Genomic DNA, 20,408 nt, shown 5'->3' on the forward strand with positions numbered 1-20,408 from the left:
ACTTTTCTGCCACTCCTCACTTCTTTATACAGTGCTACAGTTCCTCTTGTCCCCCCTATCATATTTTTTGTTTAAATCCACAAAGACACAGCTAAGCGCTGTCTCACCTTCTCTATACTCTCTATACTCGATGAACACTCTAAAAGCAAATGTAGTGTCTTCCTCACAAATTGAATGATGTTGCACCTAGGTTGTATGTACTATTATGGTAAATGGTAAATGGCCTGCATTTGTATAGCGCTTTTCTAGTCCTTAAGGACCCCAAAGCGCTTTACACTACATTCAGTCATTCACCCATTCACACACACATTCACACACTGGCGATGGCAAGCTACATTGTAGCCACAGCTGCCCTGGGGCGCACTGACAGAGGCGAGGCTGCCGGACACAGGCGCCACCGGGCCCTCTGACCACCACCAGAATATTATTAAGAATAAGAATATTATTATATTCTAACACATGTTTAACAATGCTCACACACGACTCAAACTTGTAGACTCAGCTTTGAGATAATCTATTATGAATATTATGTGTTGTGATCACAGAAAGAATGAAATGCCTTTTCCAGTTTATTGTAGGCCTACAATGCTTATTCTAATGTCCTGTGATACGTTTTTGTGATGAAGACCTATGTTCACATACAGCTTTTATAGAATGATGAATGAAAAGTACAACTAAGTTCTAGGTTATACCAATTTTCAGTTTTCAGTTATATTGTTTTTGGCACGTTTGACTGTTTTCTACAGTCATTGGTTTGAACAATATTGAAACTTTAGCAAGGTTCTACGTCATTTGCTTGCGACGTATAATCGTCAGTCGCAGCCTCTGCGTCACTATTCCCCGCGTCAGTTCTTTGATTGTTTCTTTCACCGCATTAAAACATCACACACCAGCAACCACGCACTACCAGGAAACACGGCGAAGTGAGGTAACTGCTAAAGGCTATGGCTTGTCCTGAAGTCATGTTGTAGGCTTTGTGTGAGGCGTTTATCGCTGTTTAACTGTAGCAGATAACGAGCCTGCTGCGATGCAGGCGACAGTTAGAAATGGTGCAGTGCCAGTGCGGAGCTAGCAGGCTAACCTCAGTTAGCCGGAGGAGGAACGATGCTCAGTTAGCTACTGTCAACTGGTCATTTCATCCCCTGATACTGTCTTTTCAGCCGATTTATTAATTAATAATAGTGAGAGCTGTTGTGTCTGGAACAAAAATATGAAAATCAAGTTGGTCTAACCTGTAGCTCCTAACGTTTAAGCCTCATGTTTCTCTAATTATTAACCTTGTCTTGCTTGTCAGACCTCCAGTTTTAAAGTAACTGAATTTAATGCTAACCTTCGTGAAAGTGATAAGAGAGACAGATAATATTCGTTTGCTTTGATTAACAAAAAAGTTTGTAAGTTTCCGTTTTATTTTTATAAACCCCCCTTTGACGCTGCGCAGCTGTTTTCACATTAACTGTTTGGATTCGAGCATTTTCTTTTGTAGATAAAGGTACAACAGCACATTGCCAATATAATTTATTATTTAAAAAATATTTCAGGCAATTTGAAATCAGGTGGAGCCCAGAGTCTTGATTTAGTATGCCATCTAAATTCATAGCAAAATTTTGACGCTTTGGTACAATATTTGAGTCTCCCAAAATGTATTACATTCCTTTCACCCGCTTCTTTCGTTTTCCTTGTTTTATTTTTAAAGCGAGAAATTGATCCGAGCGAGTGTTGTCTCCTACAGCGAGCACCGAGGAGACTATGCCCTGGTTTGTTGTGGAGCAGCAAGGACGTCGCTATAGCTTTTTTTTTTTTTTTTTAAATCGGACCTCTTGAACAGAGATGAGGAAGCTTAACCTTTAAACAGTTCCGGTGTACCTCGAGGTCACGTGACTGGCGACAGAAACCTAAGTTTTCTTCAGAAATGAAATCGAAACTTAACCCTTTTTGTGGAGGACAGTTTCATTTTTATTACATTAACAACCCCGCGGATTTTCCCTTCATCATCGCCGTGTAACACTGTACTAACGCATCTTGCAGCAGGCTTTATAAGCGCGCAAACCTCTCCGGTGTTTATCTTTGTGCTGCGAGCAGGACCTGATCACCCAAAACCGGAAGACCCTGCATTTTGGACAACACCTTCACCACTACATAGATTTGTGATTATTTTTTTTCACCCATTCTAACACGGGTTCCGTCTTTATTCTTGCATTAATCTGTAACGTGTCTGTGAAGGTTCTCAGTTGACCTTAGAACTAAAGAAGCTTCTCGGATGAGAGGTGAAGCGTCTTCAAGTAACTTAAAGAAGTCCAGACGCTTTTCTTTGCAAGCTCCTTTGATTAATCTGTAACGTTTATTTTATTGTTATAATTATTATTATTACCTTATTTACATGGGATCGAGTCTTGGATTAGTCGCCTTTAGGAATCTGCAAAAGTAAGGGCGCTTTTTACTACTTCTATTTACTTTTTCAGCGCTGCCACTTTCATTTGAACTACTGTAGGTGAGAACTGTTAAAATCAGTGTGTTATAATGCCTCTGATGATGCTGTAAGACTCCACGGGCCCTTTCCTGCTTGTAAATATAGCATATTGCGTACACATGTGGAGGTGTGTGCGCTAAATCTAGAGACTTCATTTCTTACATATTCAGGAAACAGAGGGCACAAAGGTTAGTGATGATAGAAGAGGGTGACTCTCAATGCCAGGCTGTGCGCTGGAGGTGTTTTGTCTTTAATGGGTTTTTGTGGTTTGTTTTTTGTATTAAATAGTGTTTTCAATCAGTTGTCAGATGCACAGTCTTGTCTACATCTCTGTCTAGGCTAACAACAAAGGAGAGTGTAGTGAACGCAGATTCTGAAAAACACAGTTGTTATTTTGGCTGTCAAATGTTGCCTTGCATCAGGGTCAAGATGAGTCGGCTTCAGTACTGTTTGGCCCCTCTGCTGCCGGCCCTGTCGGCCCTTATTACAGCGATGAACCAACACTGTGGTGTTCTCTGTTAATGCAGTATGTTAGGTCCACTCAGCTCTCAGCGACATGCCGTTGATGCTGACTGTGCCAGAGGTGATGAAACCTGACTCAGTATTGGGTGTCTCCTTGTTGTCATTCTGCCTGATATAGACATTATTGAGTGTTGTCAGATATGACACTTGAGGAGGAATCAATGTTTGTTTCTCCCATAGAAGGATTTTAAAGTTCTGGGACAGTGTAGGTCAGAATTTCTGTTTCAGATTGCTATTTTCTTTAAATGTTTTATTTTCATGCATGCTAGAAGAATTACTCTAGCTAGCTCTGTGAAAAATAACATTATAACCAGAATTGCTAGCTAACCGCTGCAGGTTTTTTCCCTGTCTGCAGTTTGTTACTGATGACTTTTTAGCCCATGTCCCTCTGTGCCCTTGTCTGTTCTCCTTGTCTGCATCAGTCTCACTTTCCCTCTCTGCTTCGGCTTCAGATCCAGCGATAATTTCTAAGGCCAGAAATAATACAGAATAGTTGCAACAAAGTCTGCATTATTTATCAGCTTCCTTTTTAACTGGGATTTGGTTTCAGTGTGACTGGAAGAGATAGTATGTCACCCTGCAGTATCCTTGTAGACTGAATAGTTATGATAATCTGATGATATATGCAGCACTCCCAGCTTGCCGTCTCCACATTTCCTCCAACCTTCCATATTGACCACATTTTTGATAATCCTCTGTGTTGTTTGCTGCTGTATTTTAAGAAAGCAGTGGCATAGACAGTTGCTTAAAACCCTGCTCTTGGAGTTGTTATAGATTTAGTAACTTATCCAAGGACACTTGAGCAGGTTGGAGGGTTGCCAGCACAGTCTGAACTTGTGGTATTGGCTGGAATGACAGTTTTTTTCTTAACCTCCCGACTGCTCCTTAATTATTTAAAGTTTTCTTTCTTTTCTTTCTTTTTTTTTTTTTTTTTTTTTACAGTTGAGTTATCTTGCTGTTATTTGTCTCAATTTATTGGTATTCTCCAACTTTGCCCTTTGTTTTTATTTCAGGGTCTCTCAGCATGCAACTGGCCTGCCGTGACTCCTGATCAGGGCATTCTGTTTGCGCTAGAGGACATACACTAATACAGAAGCTGCACAGCCGGCAGCATCGGCCCCCTTCACGCTCAACCCCTGCGCTATGAGCAGAGGTAGAGGAGGGCCTTCCAAAGAACATTACTACAGGCATCCACAACCCCGCGTGCAGGAAAGGGATAACATCTATAGACCTGGCCCAGGTGTATTCTATCCCAGAGCTGGGCCACAGCAGATCGCACATCCAAGTTACTACGACGGTCCTACCCACCCTGAAGCACACATACAGCCCTCATCTCCCCTAATCCCTTCTACCCCCCCTACACCAAGCCACATTAAAGTGGTCCCAAACTCTGTCACCCATAATAGCTTGTACAGCCCGAATCACGGTGCAGGTTCAAGCCCTAATTCCTTTTATGACAAACAAAGAGAGTTCCTGACAGGACGGATCTCTGAGGCTCCACAGTTTAGAGCCACTGTGAGTGGAGGAGGAGGAGGAGGAGGATTTGTACCCAACAGGTCACATAGTACTATATACCAGCCTCAGTCAGGATACTGTAGATATCCAAACAGCAGCCCTTGGGGTAGAGGGGCTAGCCAAGACTGGAGACCATACCGACCTGGTGCAGGAGCTTCAAGAGGTAACCTAGCACCTCGACACTTGAATCAAAACCAGTTCCAAGGTAAAAACCATAACCAACACTCCAGTAGACAATGGCGCACCCAAACAGATTCACTCTGTGACCAATTTCAGGGTTTGTTGCTCAAAGACAGGCCCAACAGAGGAGGAGAAAGGTTTGACAAACATTCTTCATCCAGCAGCACAGGAAATTTAAGTTTTTGTAAACCTAACATCACTCTCACAACTCAAATACAGGGCGAGGTACATGAGGCTTTGGCTGCGTTGAAGCCAAGTGAAAGTATTTCTGCTAAAGTGTTAGCCAGAAAACTGCATCTTCCCAAAAAGGTAGTCAACAAGGCTCTGTACTCTTTGGAACACTTACAGAAAGCTTCCAAGCAAGGATTAACCCCTCCTGAGTGGACACTATACAGAGAACCTCTCAGAGTCGAGGAAGACCAAAGCACAAAGTATCACGTACAAAATCAACGTCCTTATTTGTTAGCCAGTTCAGAACCCCCACAAAAACCTGAAGCAAAGGTTGAAACAGAAACCGAAGAGGAAGTCCAGGCCAAAGAAGAGGACTCTGACACAGAATCAAGTTCTTCATATTCCTCCTCTTTAGAGTTTTCTGACTCTGAAGATTCCCAGTCATCAGCAAAAGGTCAACACCACAAGAAGCAACATCCCAGCACTTCCAGCTCTCCCGATCAGGACATTAAAGGTGCTGTGATGGCAGAACAGAAGGAACAAATTTTTAAATACCTTCTTCAATCAAGGGAGGCAACAGCTCTTAACATAGCGAAAAATATTGGACTCAAGACTGCTAAGCAGGTCAATTCTACTCTGTACGCCCTAGAAAAGCAAGGTGAAGTCGTTAGGAATGTTGAAGTCAACCCTCCTACATGGGAGCTCTCCACCCACCGCCGAGAGAGAATGGAGAGGAGTCTCAAAGCTGCACAGAGCAACCCGGCTGTCCTGGTTAAAATGGAAGTAGAAGAGGAGGAAGTGAGTGCCATCTTTTCCCCATCACCGCTACCACCATTACCAGGCCTTGAGGTACTTACGGGGGGTTGGATACCAGACCAAATTCTTAGTGAAGCGGTAGGTATAGTTAGAGTTTTTGCTTTATACATTTTGATTTGTTTAATTATAAATGGCTTTGGGTTTTCACTCAGCTGCAGGAGAAGAAGTGAGGCAGAGTAGTTCAGGGGGCAGTGTGAGGTGGAGTGACCAATACACCTGCCTTGATTTTGCCAATCAGCCAGCTGTGACCAGATGGCACAAACCAGCCACCCTTCTTATTTCCCCTAAAATTTTATTTAGTTATTTATTTTGTGCATCTGTGTCACACCAGAGATTCAAGCGAAGGAGGCAAAGCAACAGGCGTTTAATCAGATTTGAAATCTTTGCCTCAGAGCCTTTTTCCAAAACAAGATTGGTTCAGTTTGATGTTGGACTCAACTTGTGTTTTTATTCTACCTGAATCCCTGCTGTATTTTATGATCTCAGATTTAGGGCCACGTTTAATTAAATTCACAGCATGGCGCACCGTGACAAGCCATACTCTTTTCTAATCACACACAAAGAAACAGTGAAGAGCACAAAGTTTGATCATCTAACTGGAATAAATTGTGAAGAAAAAGGACAAGTTGTGTAAAGAGTCCTCCTTTTAACGTTGCTTGTGTTTTCCAGCTACGCCCCTTTTATACACTGAAGGTAAAAACACTTGATCCAAACCTGTGCATCCTCCATTAGAGCTCTTCTGGCAAGCCTCTTCTTTCCTCTGTCCTCCAGTTGGGTTTTGGGAATTGTGACACCCTTCAGCATAGTGTACTGAGATTGATTTCCAGGTCACCGTCGAGAGGACAGAGAAGACAAGAAGGAACATATTAGTGAAATAAGAAAAGCCTTAGGACTCCAGCCAGACTTTTTCTCCGAGTTATTGTTTGGAGTTCAGTGTGATTCACCCTGCCGGGCAGGCTCCACCTGAGTGCACAGGGTTTTGATTTATTCTGCATGTGTCCGTGCAAAGTGACAATAATCAGCATGGTCCCTGGCTTTGCCTGCACTAAGGTGAATCCATCTGTAGTGTAGGTCTGCTACATATAAAACAATACAAAGATTCCTTGAAATGTGGCGGCTAAATGAAAATCAAACCATAACTTAAAAATAATAAATTGGAAACTCTTTCAGCTAAATAGGTCAAGCTCAATGGATAACAAATTCTAGGTATTAAAGATATTTCCCCAGTAAAACACAGCATGCATTCTGAAAAGATTAAAATAGTATCTTGACATTTTGAGACATAAGCTTATTCGCTCATTTCCCGTTTCCAGCCTTTATACTAAGCCAAATCAACCATCTGTGGATTTATCCAACAAACATAAAAGCAGTGTCAATCTTTCTTTCTAATTCTCTTCCAAATGTCTGAGAGACACTTTGCTGAAAATGTGAACTTTTTATTAATCACATTTAGATAAGACTTGAAGATCTACCCTGCCTATATTAACCCTTTTACCTCAATTTTCCCTTTCCATCTCGTTCCTCCTTTTAGCCCCTTTCCTCTGCCTCATGTAAAAGCGAAAATGCCAATGAAGGACAGTGGTCCACTGATGACATCCCTGAATTCCTCAATGCTATTCGCAGAGAGACGGATGCTGAAAAAAAGGCAGCCGAGAAAACCAATGCCATGGGGACTGTAGCTGTCTCAGTGGCTGCCCCGCCTCCCCAGAATCTGTGGGCTAAATTACAGGAGGTAAGGTTGAAGAACCCTGTGAGCGGTCTCATGGAGTATGCCCAGTATCTGGGCCAGAACTGCGAGTTCCTGCTGCTGGACCAGTCAGGACCCTCCCACGATCCTAGGTTAGTGAAATGATCCACATACACCAGGCTTTGTAAATGCTATTATGGCACTTACTGGTTTGTTACGGCTAATCACTGACTCAGGTTTTAGTGCCACAATAATTACTTTACCAAGTTTAACTCATAAAATATCGCAATTAATAGTGACAGTCCTGCTGTGTTACGAGGATTTTCACGAGCTCGTGAATTCAGTTAGGTTCAGTTTTGTTTATATGGCTCGAAATCACAACAACAGTCACAACAAGGCGCTTTATATTGTAAGTTAGTGACTCTTCAGTAATACAGAGAAAACCCCAACAATAAAATGTGCCTTTTGAGCGAGCACTTGGCGACAGTGAGAAGGATAAACTCCCTTTTAACAGGAGGAAACCTCAAGAGCATAACCACGCTTAGGGAGGGGGAGTCATCAGCTGCAACCCCTTGGGGGTGATGGGAGGAAGACAGAACAAAGAAATGTTGTGGAAGAGAGCCCGAAATTAGTAATAACTAGTGATTAAATGCAGGGAGGTGTATAAACATGTAGTGAGTAAAAAAGAAGAATGAACAAAAGAAACACTCAGTGCATCATGGGAAACCCCAAGAAGCCTAGGCCTATTGCAGTGCCACTAAGGGAGGATTCAGGGTCACCTGATCCAGACCAAACTATATGCTTTATCAAAAAGGAAATGAAATGAGAAATATGCTCTCTTTCTTTCGTTTTCTTTTGTACGGAAATATTTCTACACAGATAAGACTTAACCAATATAGAGGGTAAATCCTATCCTTGTTTTCATTATGTGATAGTTTTGTTTTTACACCTACACAGATCTGTGTATTGAGAGTCTATAAGAAATAAATCTGCTGAAGAGAAATCAAACTAAAAATGTAAATTACTTTGCTTGTTAGTCAACGTAGGAATCTTGGTAAATTTTTCTTGAATTAATCATATTTGCAGATACTTGTGCCACATCTGTATTTTCTTTTTTGCTTCTGTTAGATTTCGTATGCAGGTGATGCTCAACGGGAGGCTGTTTCCTGTCGCGGAAGCTTCTAGTAAGAAAGTTGCAAAAAAGGATGCTGCTGCAGCCACACTGCGACTCCTTGTCAAAGAGATGCAGGGGGGGACGTGCACCGCTGATGAGGAAAATACTGGCAATGTGGACCAGGTGATGGAGCTACCTCCAGACACCAGTGTAAGTTCTTTTCTAATCTGTGAAAATACGACCCCTTATGCATTTTAAGAAATGGAATCACATTTAGTCACAGCACTCTTTAACTAATTGCCTGTGACTGGTCAGACTTTCGTCAATTGAGAGTGTTGAATTTATTCACCAGGGCATGAACTGTAAACAGAAGTCTAATTACCTGTGCTGGCTAAAACTGTGTCCATAGCAGTTATCTAATGTTGGAGACCAATTAAAAACTGTGTCTGAGAAGCGCCGTAAATTATAGTTGGCATTTTTGTTTACTCTCTCCACAAGGGGCCTGCTGAAAGCACAGGGGGGATTTTGGGGTCTGGCGGTGTAGAAGGGACGGCAGAGGGACCTCGCCAACCCCTGTCCCGCTCTCTGCCTGGTGGCAAGAATCCGGTGTCTGTCCTTATGGAGTACAGCCAGCGCAGTGGGAAGCCCATCGAGTTCATCAACACTGGGCAGGCGGGTCCACCGCATGATCCAAGGTACTGACTCATTCACTTCCCTTTGAATCTGTTTGGATGTTCTTCTCCACACTGCATGCTCATAGGTTGAGTTTCTCTCTGTGGTCATACTTTTCTGCCTCAGAGCAGCAGCTGTTCAATATCTCTCAGTACTGTAGTCATCTGACAAAGGCACAAAAACGTCTTTGTTCAGTTGATGGCCGGGTCAGACAAACAGTATAAACTTGTGTTTTCTTGCCATCACTTTCCAGAAAACATGATCACTAGTCTTGATCATGATCTTAGTACAGGCTCCAGTTTCATTGTGATCATGGCGCATCTGTTCAGGCTTTGTAAATGTGGAGTTATGAATCTGATCTCAGTTACAATCCAATAATCCTTACAATCCTTTTGTTTCCCTTTCTCTGTTCTGGGCTCAGGTTCATGTACAGGGTGAAGGTGGGAGAGAGCTTGTTTGCAGAGGCCTCAGCTCCAAACAAGAAGGCAGCTCGCCAGCTGGCAGCAGAGGAGGCTGTCAAAGAATTAATGGCTGATGGGAAACTGCAGCTCAACAAGGTGTTTAATGAGAAACCAAGAATAGATGGGGATTGCATATTCCTAAAATTAAAGGGATAATTGATTTCTTGGGCATAAAGAAATTATTTTTGTCACATCTGTCACAAAGCTCTTTTCTTTACTGTTCACATCTTTCTTTTGCATCACCGCCTCACCCATCTGTCTTTTCCAGCCTCAGTTGCCCCTGGGTCCTTCCAGTGGCAGTGACGAGAGTTTTTCTGGGGCAACATGCCCCAGTTTACCTCCACTTACTGCAGATGAGTTGCGAGCAGCCCACGAGGCAGGGGTCGGGGACCTCATCAACCACCTGAACAACAATGCAGTGTCGGGTCTTCTGGAGTATGCCAGAGCCCGTGGCTTTGCTGCCGAGATTCGCCTTGTGGGCCAGTCTGGACCGCCACATGACCCTAAGTATGTTAGACCATGATGCAACCAAACCCACAGACCAGGAGTTCTATTACTGTCTGGGCTGCCACATACTTGTGAAAGGAATATTTTATGTCGATTTTCGAATAATTTAAAGATTTCTTTTTTTGCCTTGCTTTCCAGGATCTTTGGTGTGTTGCAATAGCAACTCATGCTATGAGGGAATTATTAGAATAGATATTTGTGTTTATCTCTTTGTTAAAACAGCTGGGGTTTCCATGCAATCACGTGAGGGGGGGGGGAAACCAAGCAAAATCCTCTGCTTATCTTACTTTTTGCCCATCTTCTCAGGTTCACCTACCAGGCCAAGCTCGGCGGACGCTGGTTCCCTCCCGTCTGTGCGTCCAACAAGAAGCAGGGAAAGCAGGAAGCAGCTGATGCTGCACTGCGCGTTCTGATTGGAGAAGCTGAGAGAGCAGCCCGCACTGGGGAGCTTACACCAGCCGAGGTACTGACTATTCAATGAATTCACGCATTTCATCTTAAAAGTTAAAAGTGCACCAGCTTTAAAAGAGCTTTCTGTGGCTCAGCGTGGGATTACAGCTGAACATAATGGCATGAAAGAGTAGAGCATAGCAACAGGTTCTGCTTAGCTTGATTACTGGTGCTGAAAGATTAAGCTCAAAGTAATCTACAGTAAATGCTTGAAGGATAATCAACTAACCACTTCACTTGCTCTCCTGAGAAAATAATATCAGAAAATGTCTTTGTGTACATTTGAAATGTATAACCTCGTTCAAGACAAAAGCAGTCTAATGCCGGGCTCACACTGTGCAATTTTTTTCAGTCGCGCGATTCAGCTCCTGCTCAAACTGTACAATTGACTCGCAGGGGTTAGAAGTTTGTAGGTCACGATGCAGGGTCTCACACTATATGACCCGATGCTCTGATGCGACCCGAGTGCTCACACTGTGCGTCCATAAAATGAAGGTTATAACAGAAATTCTGTTGCTCGCTCTCCCTCTCTGTCTTTCACTCACACAGACACGCACACGACCGCCATCAACTTTGCTAAATTGCTAATGAAAAGCATTGATCAGGCAGCTGTGACTGAGCAGCAATGTCCATCCAATTATTTTCACGGTTGTTGTGGTCGTGATAATTTTGTGAGGCCACATCGAAAAGGCTCGGATGAGCTTTCCAAAGTTCTACAAGTGCCTCCATCGCTTGTGTCCAGATCACACGCTGCACTGCCGTGCTGCGCCGTCTTTTTCGCTGACATTTGTGTTTGCGCGTGCGCAGTGTGAGAAACTGCGGTGACACCCTCACGACGGTCGCGAGGATTTCAAACAGGTTTGAAATCCTCACGACCAAGCGATTGATGATCGGGAGCTGGTCGTGAGGTGTTAATCGCTTCTCGTTACCCCACGTATACTACACGATGCATGACGCACGATGAAGGCCAAAATCGGGCCGATTGCCAAAACGGTCGCACAACTCAAAAATCGGCTCAAAATTGGCCAAAAATCGCACAGTGTGAGCCCGGCATAAGGTAAACTGCTTCATAATAAAGAACACAACACAAGGGTGTAAGGAAGTGACACGTCTGTATAGACAGCATACTAAAACATGCAGTTTGTTATATTCTCCTGTTTTAGTTTCACATTTTTGTCCAATTCATATTCAGAGAATCCTGAATGTTGAATAATAATGTTTTAAATAATTCTTCCTGTCTTTCTTTCATTTGCATGTTTTTGTACTCCCCTCTCCTAGTTACCAGTGAGCGGCAGCACACTGCATGATCAGATAGCAATGTTGAGTCACCAGCGCTTCAACGCTCTGACCACACGGATCCAGCACTGCCTTCTGGGACGCAAGATTCTGGCCACGATCATCATGAGGAGGGGGGAGGGCCTGGGGACTGTTGTCAGCCTTGGAACTGGTACATCCATTACCTTTAGCGTATAACAAATGAAATGACCAAAGTAGTAAAAATTTTTAATTGTGGAGCACTGTGGGGGTGGATGGGGGGATTGCCCCTGCATTTTTTCCATGATGTTTAGTTTTGTGGATTTCTGCGCTTAGAGGTATGTACTGTCACAAAGCTGAAGCAACTAGGTCACCGCTGAACCGAGAGGCGCTGCATTGTCGTGTTTTTTGACATTGAATTTGTCTTTTTTCTCTCCCTCTCTCTCATTCTTGTTGTCAGGAAATCGCTGTGTTAAAGGGGAGGAGCTGAGCCTTAAAGGAGAGACTGTTAATGATTGCCATGCAGAAATCATCTCCAGGAGAGGATTTATTCGGTAGAAATTGATATCTTGCTTCTTTATCAGTGTTTCTCCTACACTTCTAAAAATACCCCCCTCTCCCTGAAACGGCGTCTGTGGGACATTATAAGTCTAGCTCACCTTCTCCTTTCCTCTCAGGTTTCTGTACAGTGAGCTGCTCAAGCACTATGAAGGTGCAGACGATAGTATATTTGAACCGGCGGAGAATAACAAACTACGGATCAAATCTGACATCACCTTTCACCTCTACATTAGGTGGGAGTATGAGATGTTTTCTTTCTCTTTCTTCACTATCCCCCAAGCCTTCACTTTCACACATCAGTGTTTCCTGTTTAGCTCTGTGAGGTCTCATCTCCTAAACTGCAGGTTGCTTTGCTGTGCATCATAGCAATACCTTATCTCTCTCCTTTTTCTCTCATCCTTAGTACGGCACCATGTGGGGATGGTGCTCTGTTTGATAAGTCATGCAGTGAGGCGGGGGATGAAGCTCAAGGCCACCAGCCTCTATTTGAGAATGCTAAGCAGGGCAAGCTTCGCACTAAAGTGGAGAATGGTGAGGCACGATACTAAAAGAGAAATTGGCTTTTATGTACACGATCTGTCATGAAATGTAGATGAAAGCAAATGATACCACATCCCGGTTTGTAAGCAAGAGTGTGCCGTTGGTCTTTGCCAGGTGAGGGCACCATCCCTGTGGAGTCAAGTGCCATTGTACCCACCTGGGATGGCATCCAGCATGGTGAAAGGCTGAGGACAATGAGCTGCAGTGATAAGATCCTGCGCTGGAATGTGATAGGCCTACAGGGGGCACTGCTTACCCATTTCCTGGATCCCATCTACCTGAAGTCCATCACACTTGGTAAAATATAAAGATTTCTTTGTGCAGATAAGAGTCAGTGAAAAATGGTGGACTCCCATTGCATAGTTCTGGACTTGGATACCAGTTTTACAGCATGTCTTTGCGTCTCTTGTCCAACAGGCTATTTGTACAGCCACGGTCACCTGACACGCGCCGTTTGCTGTCGGTTGGCCAGAGACGGCGAGGCTTTCACGCAAAGTCTCCCCGCTCCCTTCAAGCTGAACCACCCTGAGGTAACCGCACAGGTTTTTGGCAAGGTCACACTTGGAACATTAATCATGAACATTAAGTTTATTCTCACTAAATCCATCAAGCTGCCAACAATCCTATTTGTGCCTGCACAGCTTTTTTTTTTATTGCTCATATTATTTTAAATTTGGCTCATCCATCAATTAACAAAAAGCCAGCAGGTTGCTGTTGTAACACCAAGAGAAAAGGAAGAAATATAGCAGCTGGCACACTTTCAGCTTTTTCTTTTTTTGAGCCTTTTTTTTCTTAACATTTTCTTGGTTTGTCATTTAGTTTGACACTAATCAACACAGTATGACGCCTCTGACACATCAGTGATGCACGTGTTACTCATCTAATTAAAGAACTTCTAATTTACAAAATGTGCTCTTCCCATCCCTTCTCCCACACCACCTCGTTGGACTTTTAGGTCGGCAGGGTGAGTGTGTATGACTCCACACGTCACACAGGCAAGACCAAGGAGTCCAGTGTGAACTGGAGCTTTCCAGACCAGCACAGTGTTGAAGTGCTGGACGGGACCAAAGGAAAAGTAGATGGGTATGTAGCATGTAGGGACTGACATGTATTATCTTTACTGAATTTTTGTTTTCTTTTTTATTATTAATAGTAAGAATTGTGAGTTGATTCTAAATCTACAATTGACACTACATTCAACAGCTTCAAGACTTATTGTATTATCCTTTTCGATCTTTATTTTCTTTAGTATAGATTATGTTTGTACATATAGCTGTTGGAGACAAAATGCAAGTAGTTGCAACAACCAACTCATTGCCTAGTGGTTTAGGATGTTGCATACGCAACCTCTGGGCGATCAGTTTACTCTCAAGGTGTTTGTACAGGAGGAATTTCTGGATTTCTGTTCCATGTGTAAGATTTGCACTCTGAGTATAAGTAGATAATGTCAATTTCTGAGTACATAGAAATAACAGATTTGCAGTTTTTGCTGATTTATCACAGTTAATCATCATGGTATTACAAACAGAGTTCATGCAGTTGCCAACTTGACCACATTCAGTCACAGACTGATAGCAGACTGACTCAATCTTCCTTAACCACAGTCACTTGAAGACAGCAGATGATGGCGAGGAGTCGCAGACCTGGTCCCTGTCATTAAAGAAACAGTTTTAAATGGCCTGTATTTGTATATGCAAGAGGAGTCCAACATTGTTGCACATGGTTGCAGTAATGTTGGTCACGCTGAGGTGTACAGCCACTGCTTTTCCTAGTGTGACTTTTGCATAACAAGGAAAAAGAAGTCAGACATTCTGATTTTAAATTGGATCACTTAATAGCTCCCAAAATGCTTTGTTGCTATCTTGAGCTGTTGTTCAGTGTGGGCCACATAAAGCTTTGAAAAGAAGTGTCTTGATGCATGCTCAATAATTCAGATAAAGGAATCCAACCAAGTAAATTCGGTTCATGTGGACCTACATTTTCAGTGGCAGAAATGTTTTATCGCTCATCCAGGTAACCACTACAGTCTCAGGAAATGTCTGGTGAGACTTCTTCAGCCTCACTGGACATTTGTGACATCGCTCATCCAAGTGACAGGAAGTCACTTGGATGAGCGATGAAACGTTTCTCCCACTGAAAACGTTGCATCCAGATGAACTGAATTAACTTTAGGGGATTTGAATGGATGCTGACACCCACTCTGGGGGAAACGCTGAAGCAGGTTGTGATAATTCAGTTTCAGTTTATGGAGTTTTTTCCCCTTATTTATCTTTATAACGTCTTCTCAAACCCTCCTATACCACATTAGTAATAAAAACTCTTTACAAAACACCATAAACTGAAAGCTGTTTGCAGATTTTTTGCTTCATTGAATTTTAATTAAGTGAGTCAAAACAGAGCAGCAGGGAGCGAAGTAAGCTAAATAAGAAACACTGCATGATCTCAGGAAACACTTTGTCATGCCAGCCTGCCAGACAAACCATAATGCTTTTCCTGTCACACTTGTTTTGCATTTTTTTAAACACTTTGCTCATGTCTTTTTTGTCCAGGACCAAACTGGCCGTGTCCCGCGTGTCCAAGTCCAATCTATTCCATCTTTTCCGCTCCCTGTGCCAGCGAAGCGGTCGCACTGACCTCCTCTCCCTGCCCTCCTACGCTCAGGCAAAGATGTCTGCTGTGTCCTTCCAGCAAGCCAAGCAACAGTTTTTCCAAGCTCTCAGCGCCCACGGCTACGGAGCCTGGATCGGAAAACCCCTGGAAGAAAAGAGCTTCGAGGCTGGGGAGGGAAACGGGAACAATGGGGCACCTGTGGGAAACAGCAACAATGTAGGAGCAGTGGAGGCGTAGAACTGTTGTGTCGAGTGCTTTATAAAATAATACCACTGGGTGCAGGGAGAAAAGCTCAAAGTGCAAACGGGTTAAAGACAAAAGGATAATCAAACAATGTGACGACGCTAGTGCCCCAAACTATGGAAATACTAAAGAGAGAGTGAAAGAAAGGGACACAAGAAGTGAGTGGAATAGGTCAAGGAGGGCAAACCCTAAAGGATGAGTGAGTCCACAGCTGACAAGACAGCTCCGTGGGGTGTGTAGAATATTGTAGACACTACATGCAAAAGAATTAGTCTGAAGTCAGTAAACCAACATGGCAGGCACTGCTCGGAAGCTCAGACAGTTTTAGTTTTTCTTTGTCACCGTTTGGCATTTGTGGTTCTTGCTTTCCTATTGTACTACTTGATGTTCCCGTTGCAAATGTCTGCACCCAAATCACTTGTTCTCTCTGCAGAGGAGAGAAACTGCTTATTGGAATTCAGCCTGGTGTGACCAGTGCCATGTAGCAGTGTTTGTAATTGTGATTAATTTACTTTGCAGTGGAAGTCTTCTGTCATGAAGTATTCCCCCCCCCCCCCCCCCCCCCCGTTCATTATGCTTTTATTGTGTTTTTTTTTTCTTTTGAAACTGCATTGATTTAATTTTGATGTTGAAAGGAAAATTACAAGAATGTACATAAGAAAATCATTAATGTTCATTGTTCAACATTTCAGTCTTTAATTCCCGTACATGCTTTAAAGTCTTCAGTCAGACTTATTTTTAGTTAAACATGCTGATCGTACGTCTGCTGGCTGTTGTTGCAGCTTTTTGTCTTTTTTTTCTTGCGTTTTGAGTATTTCTCTTCCTCCTGAACCCCCGACCCTCTTCTGTCAAAGTGTTCATCAGTAGCTGGGTGTGTTTTTAAATCCTGGGAAGCCTCACGTGTCCTGCCTGTGGGGAAAGCCACCTTATATTTTGGAAAATATAAATCTAAATAAACAAACATTTGAAGCTCTGGTAAACTGGGTAGTTTTACTTTTGAAAACTGTGGCTTAAGTTTTGTCTTTGATTTGAGTGTATGATGCTATATATATATATATATATATGTGTATATGTATAGGTGTATATATACATACATATACATATATATATATGTATACACATGTATACGTATACACATATATATGTATACGTATACACATATATATGTATACGTATACACATATATATGTATACGTATACACAAAGATGTACAGTTGGTTCCAAAAGTTTAAGCCTTGTTACAGAAGCTTTTATTTTAATGTGTGGCTGTTTTGTTTTGGGTTTTTATGTTTGTTTGTTTTTTTGAAAATTTGAAATACACTTCTAGAAAGATGAGCAGTTTTAAGATTTGAACGAGCTGCTGTTTCCATTAAACAGACCTCGGGTTTTGGGAAGAATTTGGACGCGTCGCCACAAGTCAGAGGTGTAATGTGACGCAGGATGTCTCTCTCAGATGTTTGTGCTTAGTGTCTGATAACTACGGAGGTAAAGCTATGCAAGTCAGCTCTCTGATCCTTCAAACGGTTTGGGGTAGCTTTGATGCATGTATAGAGCCATTGTTTTACTGGAAAATAAATCTCTTTTTTTGTCATTGGTTTTGAAGTTGCCTCTGTAAAAACAAGAGCAGCACCTCCAGTGAATTCTTGTCTTCAGCAGCGAGTTATGCAGCTGTGTATACTTTTTTTTTTTTTTAAACTCTTGGTAAATTCTCATCTATATTCGCTGCACTGAGCTCTACATGTATGTGAATCACTTAGCTCAGAAACTCAGACTTGTGGGCCCTCACTATGATAAAATGCGCTTTTTGGTTTAACGGTGTATAGACGGTGTGTCTGTGTGTGTATGTATATGTGCAGGGTTAATGTATATAAATCATTCTCAGTTGCTTTTCTATATTTTTCCTGATATTTTAATTAACTGACAGTGAAATTTATTCTTTTTTTTTAACAATGACTTTTGTTAAAGTTAAAAATAATAAAAAAGTAGCAGTCTGTCATATTTTCATATTTTTCATCTTATTTCTTTGTGGGAGGCCTTGAAAGGCCTGGGGTTTGAAGTGTCTGAATGATACAAGGGCATTTAAAATTTGCAGCTCAGAGCTGCTGTTGAAGTGTTTTATGAGTGCTAAAAAAATTACGTGCAATGCCCTTGTTGCTCACTCTTCATCTGTGACTAAGCTGTGGATTACACCTATGCAGAAACAACGAGTGGAGAAGAAAATTTCGAGTGTGAGGAAAATGGTAATTTCTACAGCAGGGACTCCTTCCCTCAGGGTGGTGTTTTGATCCAATCTGCCTTCTGATAGCTGCAAAGCCTATTGCAGTGCCCCAAAGGATCAGCAGATGGAAACGTGTGCACACCTTAAGCCTGCGGGTCTGTTTTTGAATGCATGCATCAGGGAAAGCCTACATGAAACCAGCCATGGGTGACCTGATATTCATGGTGGATGCAAGACAGATTTCTGGGTAGATATGATTTGTGACTTGCAGAGTTTTGATCTGTAGATTAGCTCATTGCATTCAGCGATACGCCAGCATTAACTGTGTCATTTTCTCAGCTGTAGATGTTTAGAGATGCGCTTATTTTCACTCATTTTTTGTAAGAGTACTTGTCTTTTGCGACCAACTGCATTAGAGTCACACTGATTAGAGAAATAGTGTACCCTGGATTCAACTTGATTGTCACTGCATGATGTGAAAATGTATATATATGTATGTATGTGTGTGTATATATATATATATATATATATATATATATATATATATATATATATATATATATTTCAGTAAAGATAAATGAACAGTGGGGCTGTAATTGCAAAAAAGGATGTGATATATTCCATATAAAAGTAATCGTGGTGGTAAAGTCTAAAAAATTAACTTGGATATTAGAATATTGGGGAGAAATTGCATGAGATTTTAGTTATGTGTAAATCATAAAAGCAGATTTCCTGATACTTCACGCTGTTTTAGCAGTGTCATAATAGGATGCAATAACACAGCAAACATTTAAGCAAGCCATTTAGAGCTGTCGCTCTCTGCAACATCTCACTGGGAGAAAACAGTGAGTGGCAGCGATATCACGAGCCAATCAGTGCAGTATTTTTATTACATTTTATTAGATGTGGGTGCACACAAGTCGAATCACGAACTCCCTAAGAAAAATGCATTTCAAAAGTCATTTAAAGGCATAGAATGCCCCCGCTGATTTATGTGTACACACAATCATACTTAACTACAGTTTGGAGCTAAGAAATAAGAGAGATTTCTCTGGTGTTGTATTCAAAACCTGTACATAAGCATGTTTTTGCTGTTCCCGGTCGTCGGTGTGCTATAGAAAAGGCCTGTTTCACTTGGGATCTCGACCCATCGAGTTGGATTCCTACTGTCTCTCAAGGCAAGTGTTTGGATGGTGGGAGGGCAGGACTAATGATAGGGGGAGAGGAGTAAAGCACGGGTGGAGGAAAGGATAGACGAGTGGAATGAGACTGCATGAAGTGAAATATTAGTCAGGACCGAGGGGCTTAAACAAGCCAATCGATGCTCTCCAATGGAAATAAATGAGAGAGGGTAGGGAGAGAATACATGGAGGCTGAGAGGGGAGAGGAGTGGCTTAAAAGCTAAGCTAAAAAAGCACAAGATCATGGTCATCCGAGGCGTGACCGGGTGGAGTGTCAGATCATTGAGGCACCAGGGAGGAAAAGAGAGAGCCTGAAAAGTATCACGGTTCTGTGAGGGTAATGGATGGTATTTTGAGTTAATGACAGTTGTACTGCAATGCTTCTTCTGATGCCTGACATGGTTAATGTGCCTAAAACTTGCAGTGTTAGTGCTGCAGTGGTGTAGTCAGTGCAGGGGCATGTATGCACGTAGAGCATTGTTTGCAGTGGTATTGATCACTTTGAAGTGGTTCTCAGAGAACTTATACTTAAAGACTAGTACTGCATTAAAACATAATGACAAGCCGAACCACTGGAAATATATTTTGCCACAGGCTGAACCATGAGTAATGCCACAAAGTGTCATTATTAGAATGGTCTGGTAGCTTTTGTATTGACTAAATCTATGAAACATATCTAATGCTTTATTGATAATGCAGATGTAGTAGTTGAGGTTGAATGCTTAAAAACCTATACATGGTATTTTAGTTGTGACCTAGGATTGGGAGAGATAAATAGATTTTGTTCTGCTATTGCAACCAGTAAAACAGAAATACAATAAAAGCCCATTTATGAAATGAAAAATGAGGGGCATGCCCCCGATTTGGGAATTATTAGTATGTACAAAAAAAAAAAAAATCTGTCCTCGAGACATATCAGGAGGACAACAATGGGAAGACTTGGGCAGCACGGTGGCACGGTGGTTAGCACTGTTGCCGCACAGCAAGAAGGTCCTGAGTTCAATTCCAACATCAGGCCGGGGTTTTTCTGTGTGGAGTTTGCATGTTCTCCCCGTGTTTGCGTGGGTTCCCTCCGGGTACTCCGGCTTCCTCCCACCATCCAAAGACATGCAGCTTGTGGGGATAGGTTAATTGGATAATCCAAATTGCCACTAGGTATGAATGTGAGTGCAAATGGTTGTCTGTCCCTGTGTGTTAGCCCTGCGACAGACTGGCGACCTGTCCAGGGTGTACCCTGCC

At 42.4% G+C, this 20,408-nt stretch overlaps 1 protein-coding gene across 4 annotated transcripts; it reads left to right on the top strand.

The window, feature by feature from the left end:
- Positions 1–797: 797 nt before the first annotated feature.
- On the top strand, positions 798–17,766 carry adar (adenosine deaminase RNA specific). 4 transcript variants are annotated; one of them, XM_085177532.1, is made up of 17 exons: positions 809–928; positions 1,694–2,421; positions 4,003–5,749; positions 7,203–7,510; positions 8,487–8,682; positions 8,971–9,167; positions 9,566–9,701; positions 9,874–10,112; positions 10,419–10,575; positions 11,841–12,009; positions 12,277–12,370; positions 12,494–12,610; positions 12,781–12,908; positions 13,032–13,214; positions 13,335–13,447; positions 13,873–14,000; positions 15,467–17,766. In XM_085177532.1, exons 3-17 carry the CDS (start codon positions 4,133–4,135, stop codon positions 15,762–15,764), a joined length of 4,080 nt encoding a protein of 1,359 aa, XP_085033658.1. In that variant the 5' UTR covers positions 809–928; positions 1,694–2,421; positions 4,003–4,132; the 3' UTR covers positions 15,765–17,766. The 4 variants fall into 4 exon arrangements, with proteins under 4 accessions (XP_085033657.1, XP_085033659.1, XP_085033661.1 ...); XM_085177531.1 differs by lacking the exon at positions 1,694–2,421 and having other exon boundaries at positions 798–928; XM_085177533.1 differs by lacking the exon at positions 1,694–2,421 and having other exon boundaries at positions 798–928; positions 4,003–5,704.
- The last annotated feature ends 2,642 nt before the right edge of the window (positions 17,767–20,408 follow it).

The sequence above is a fragment of the Neolamprologus multifasciatus genome, chromosome 11 (assembly GCF_963576455.1).
Source record: "Neolamprologus multifasciatus chromosome 11, fNeoMul1.2, whole genome shotgun sequence".
In the NCBI taxonomy this organism is placed as follows: Eukaryota; Metazoa; Chordata; class Actinopteri; order Cichliformes; family Cichlidae; genus Neolamprologus; species Neolamprologus multifasciatus.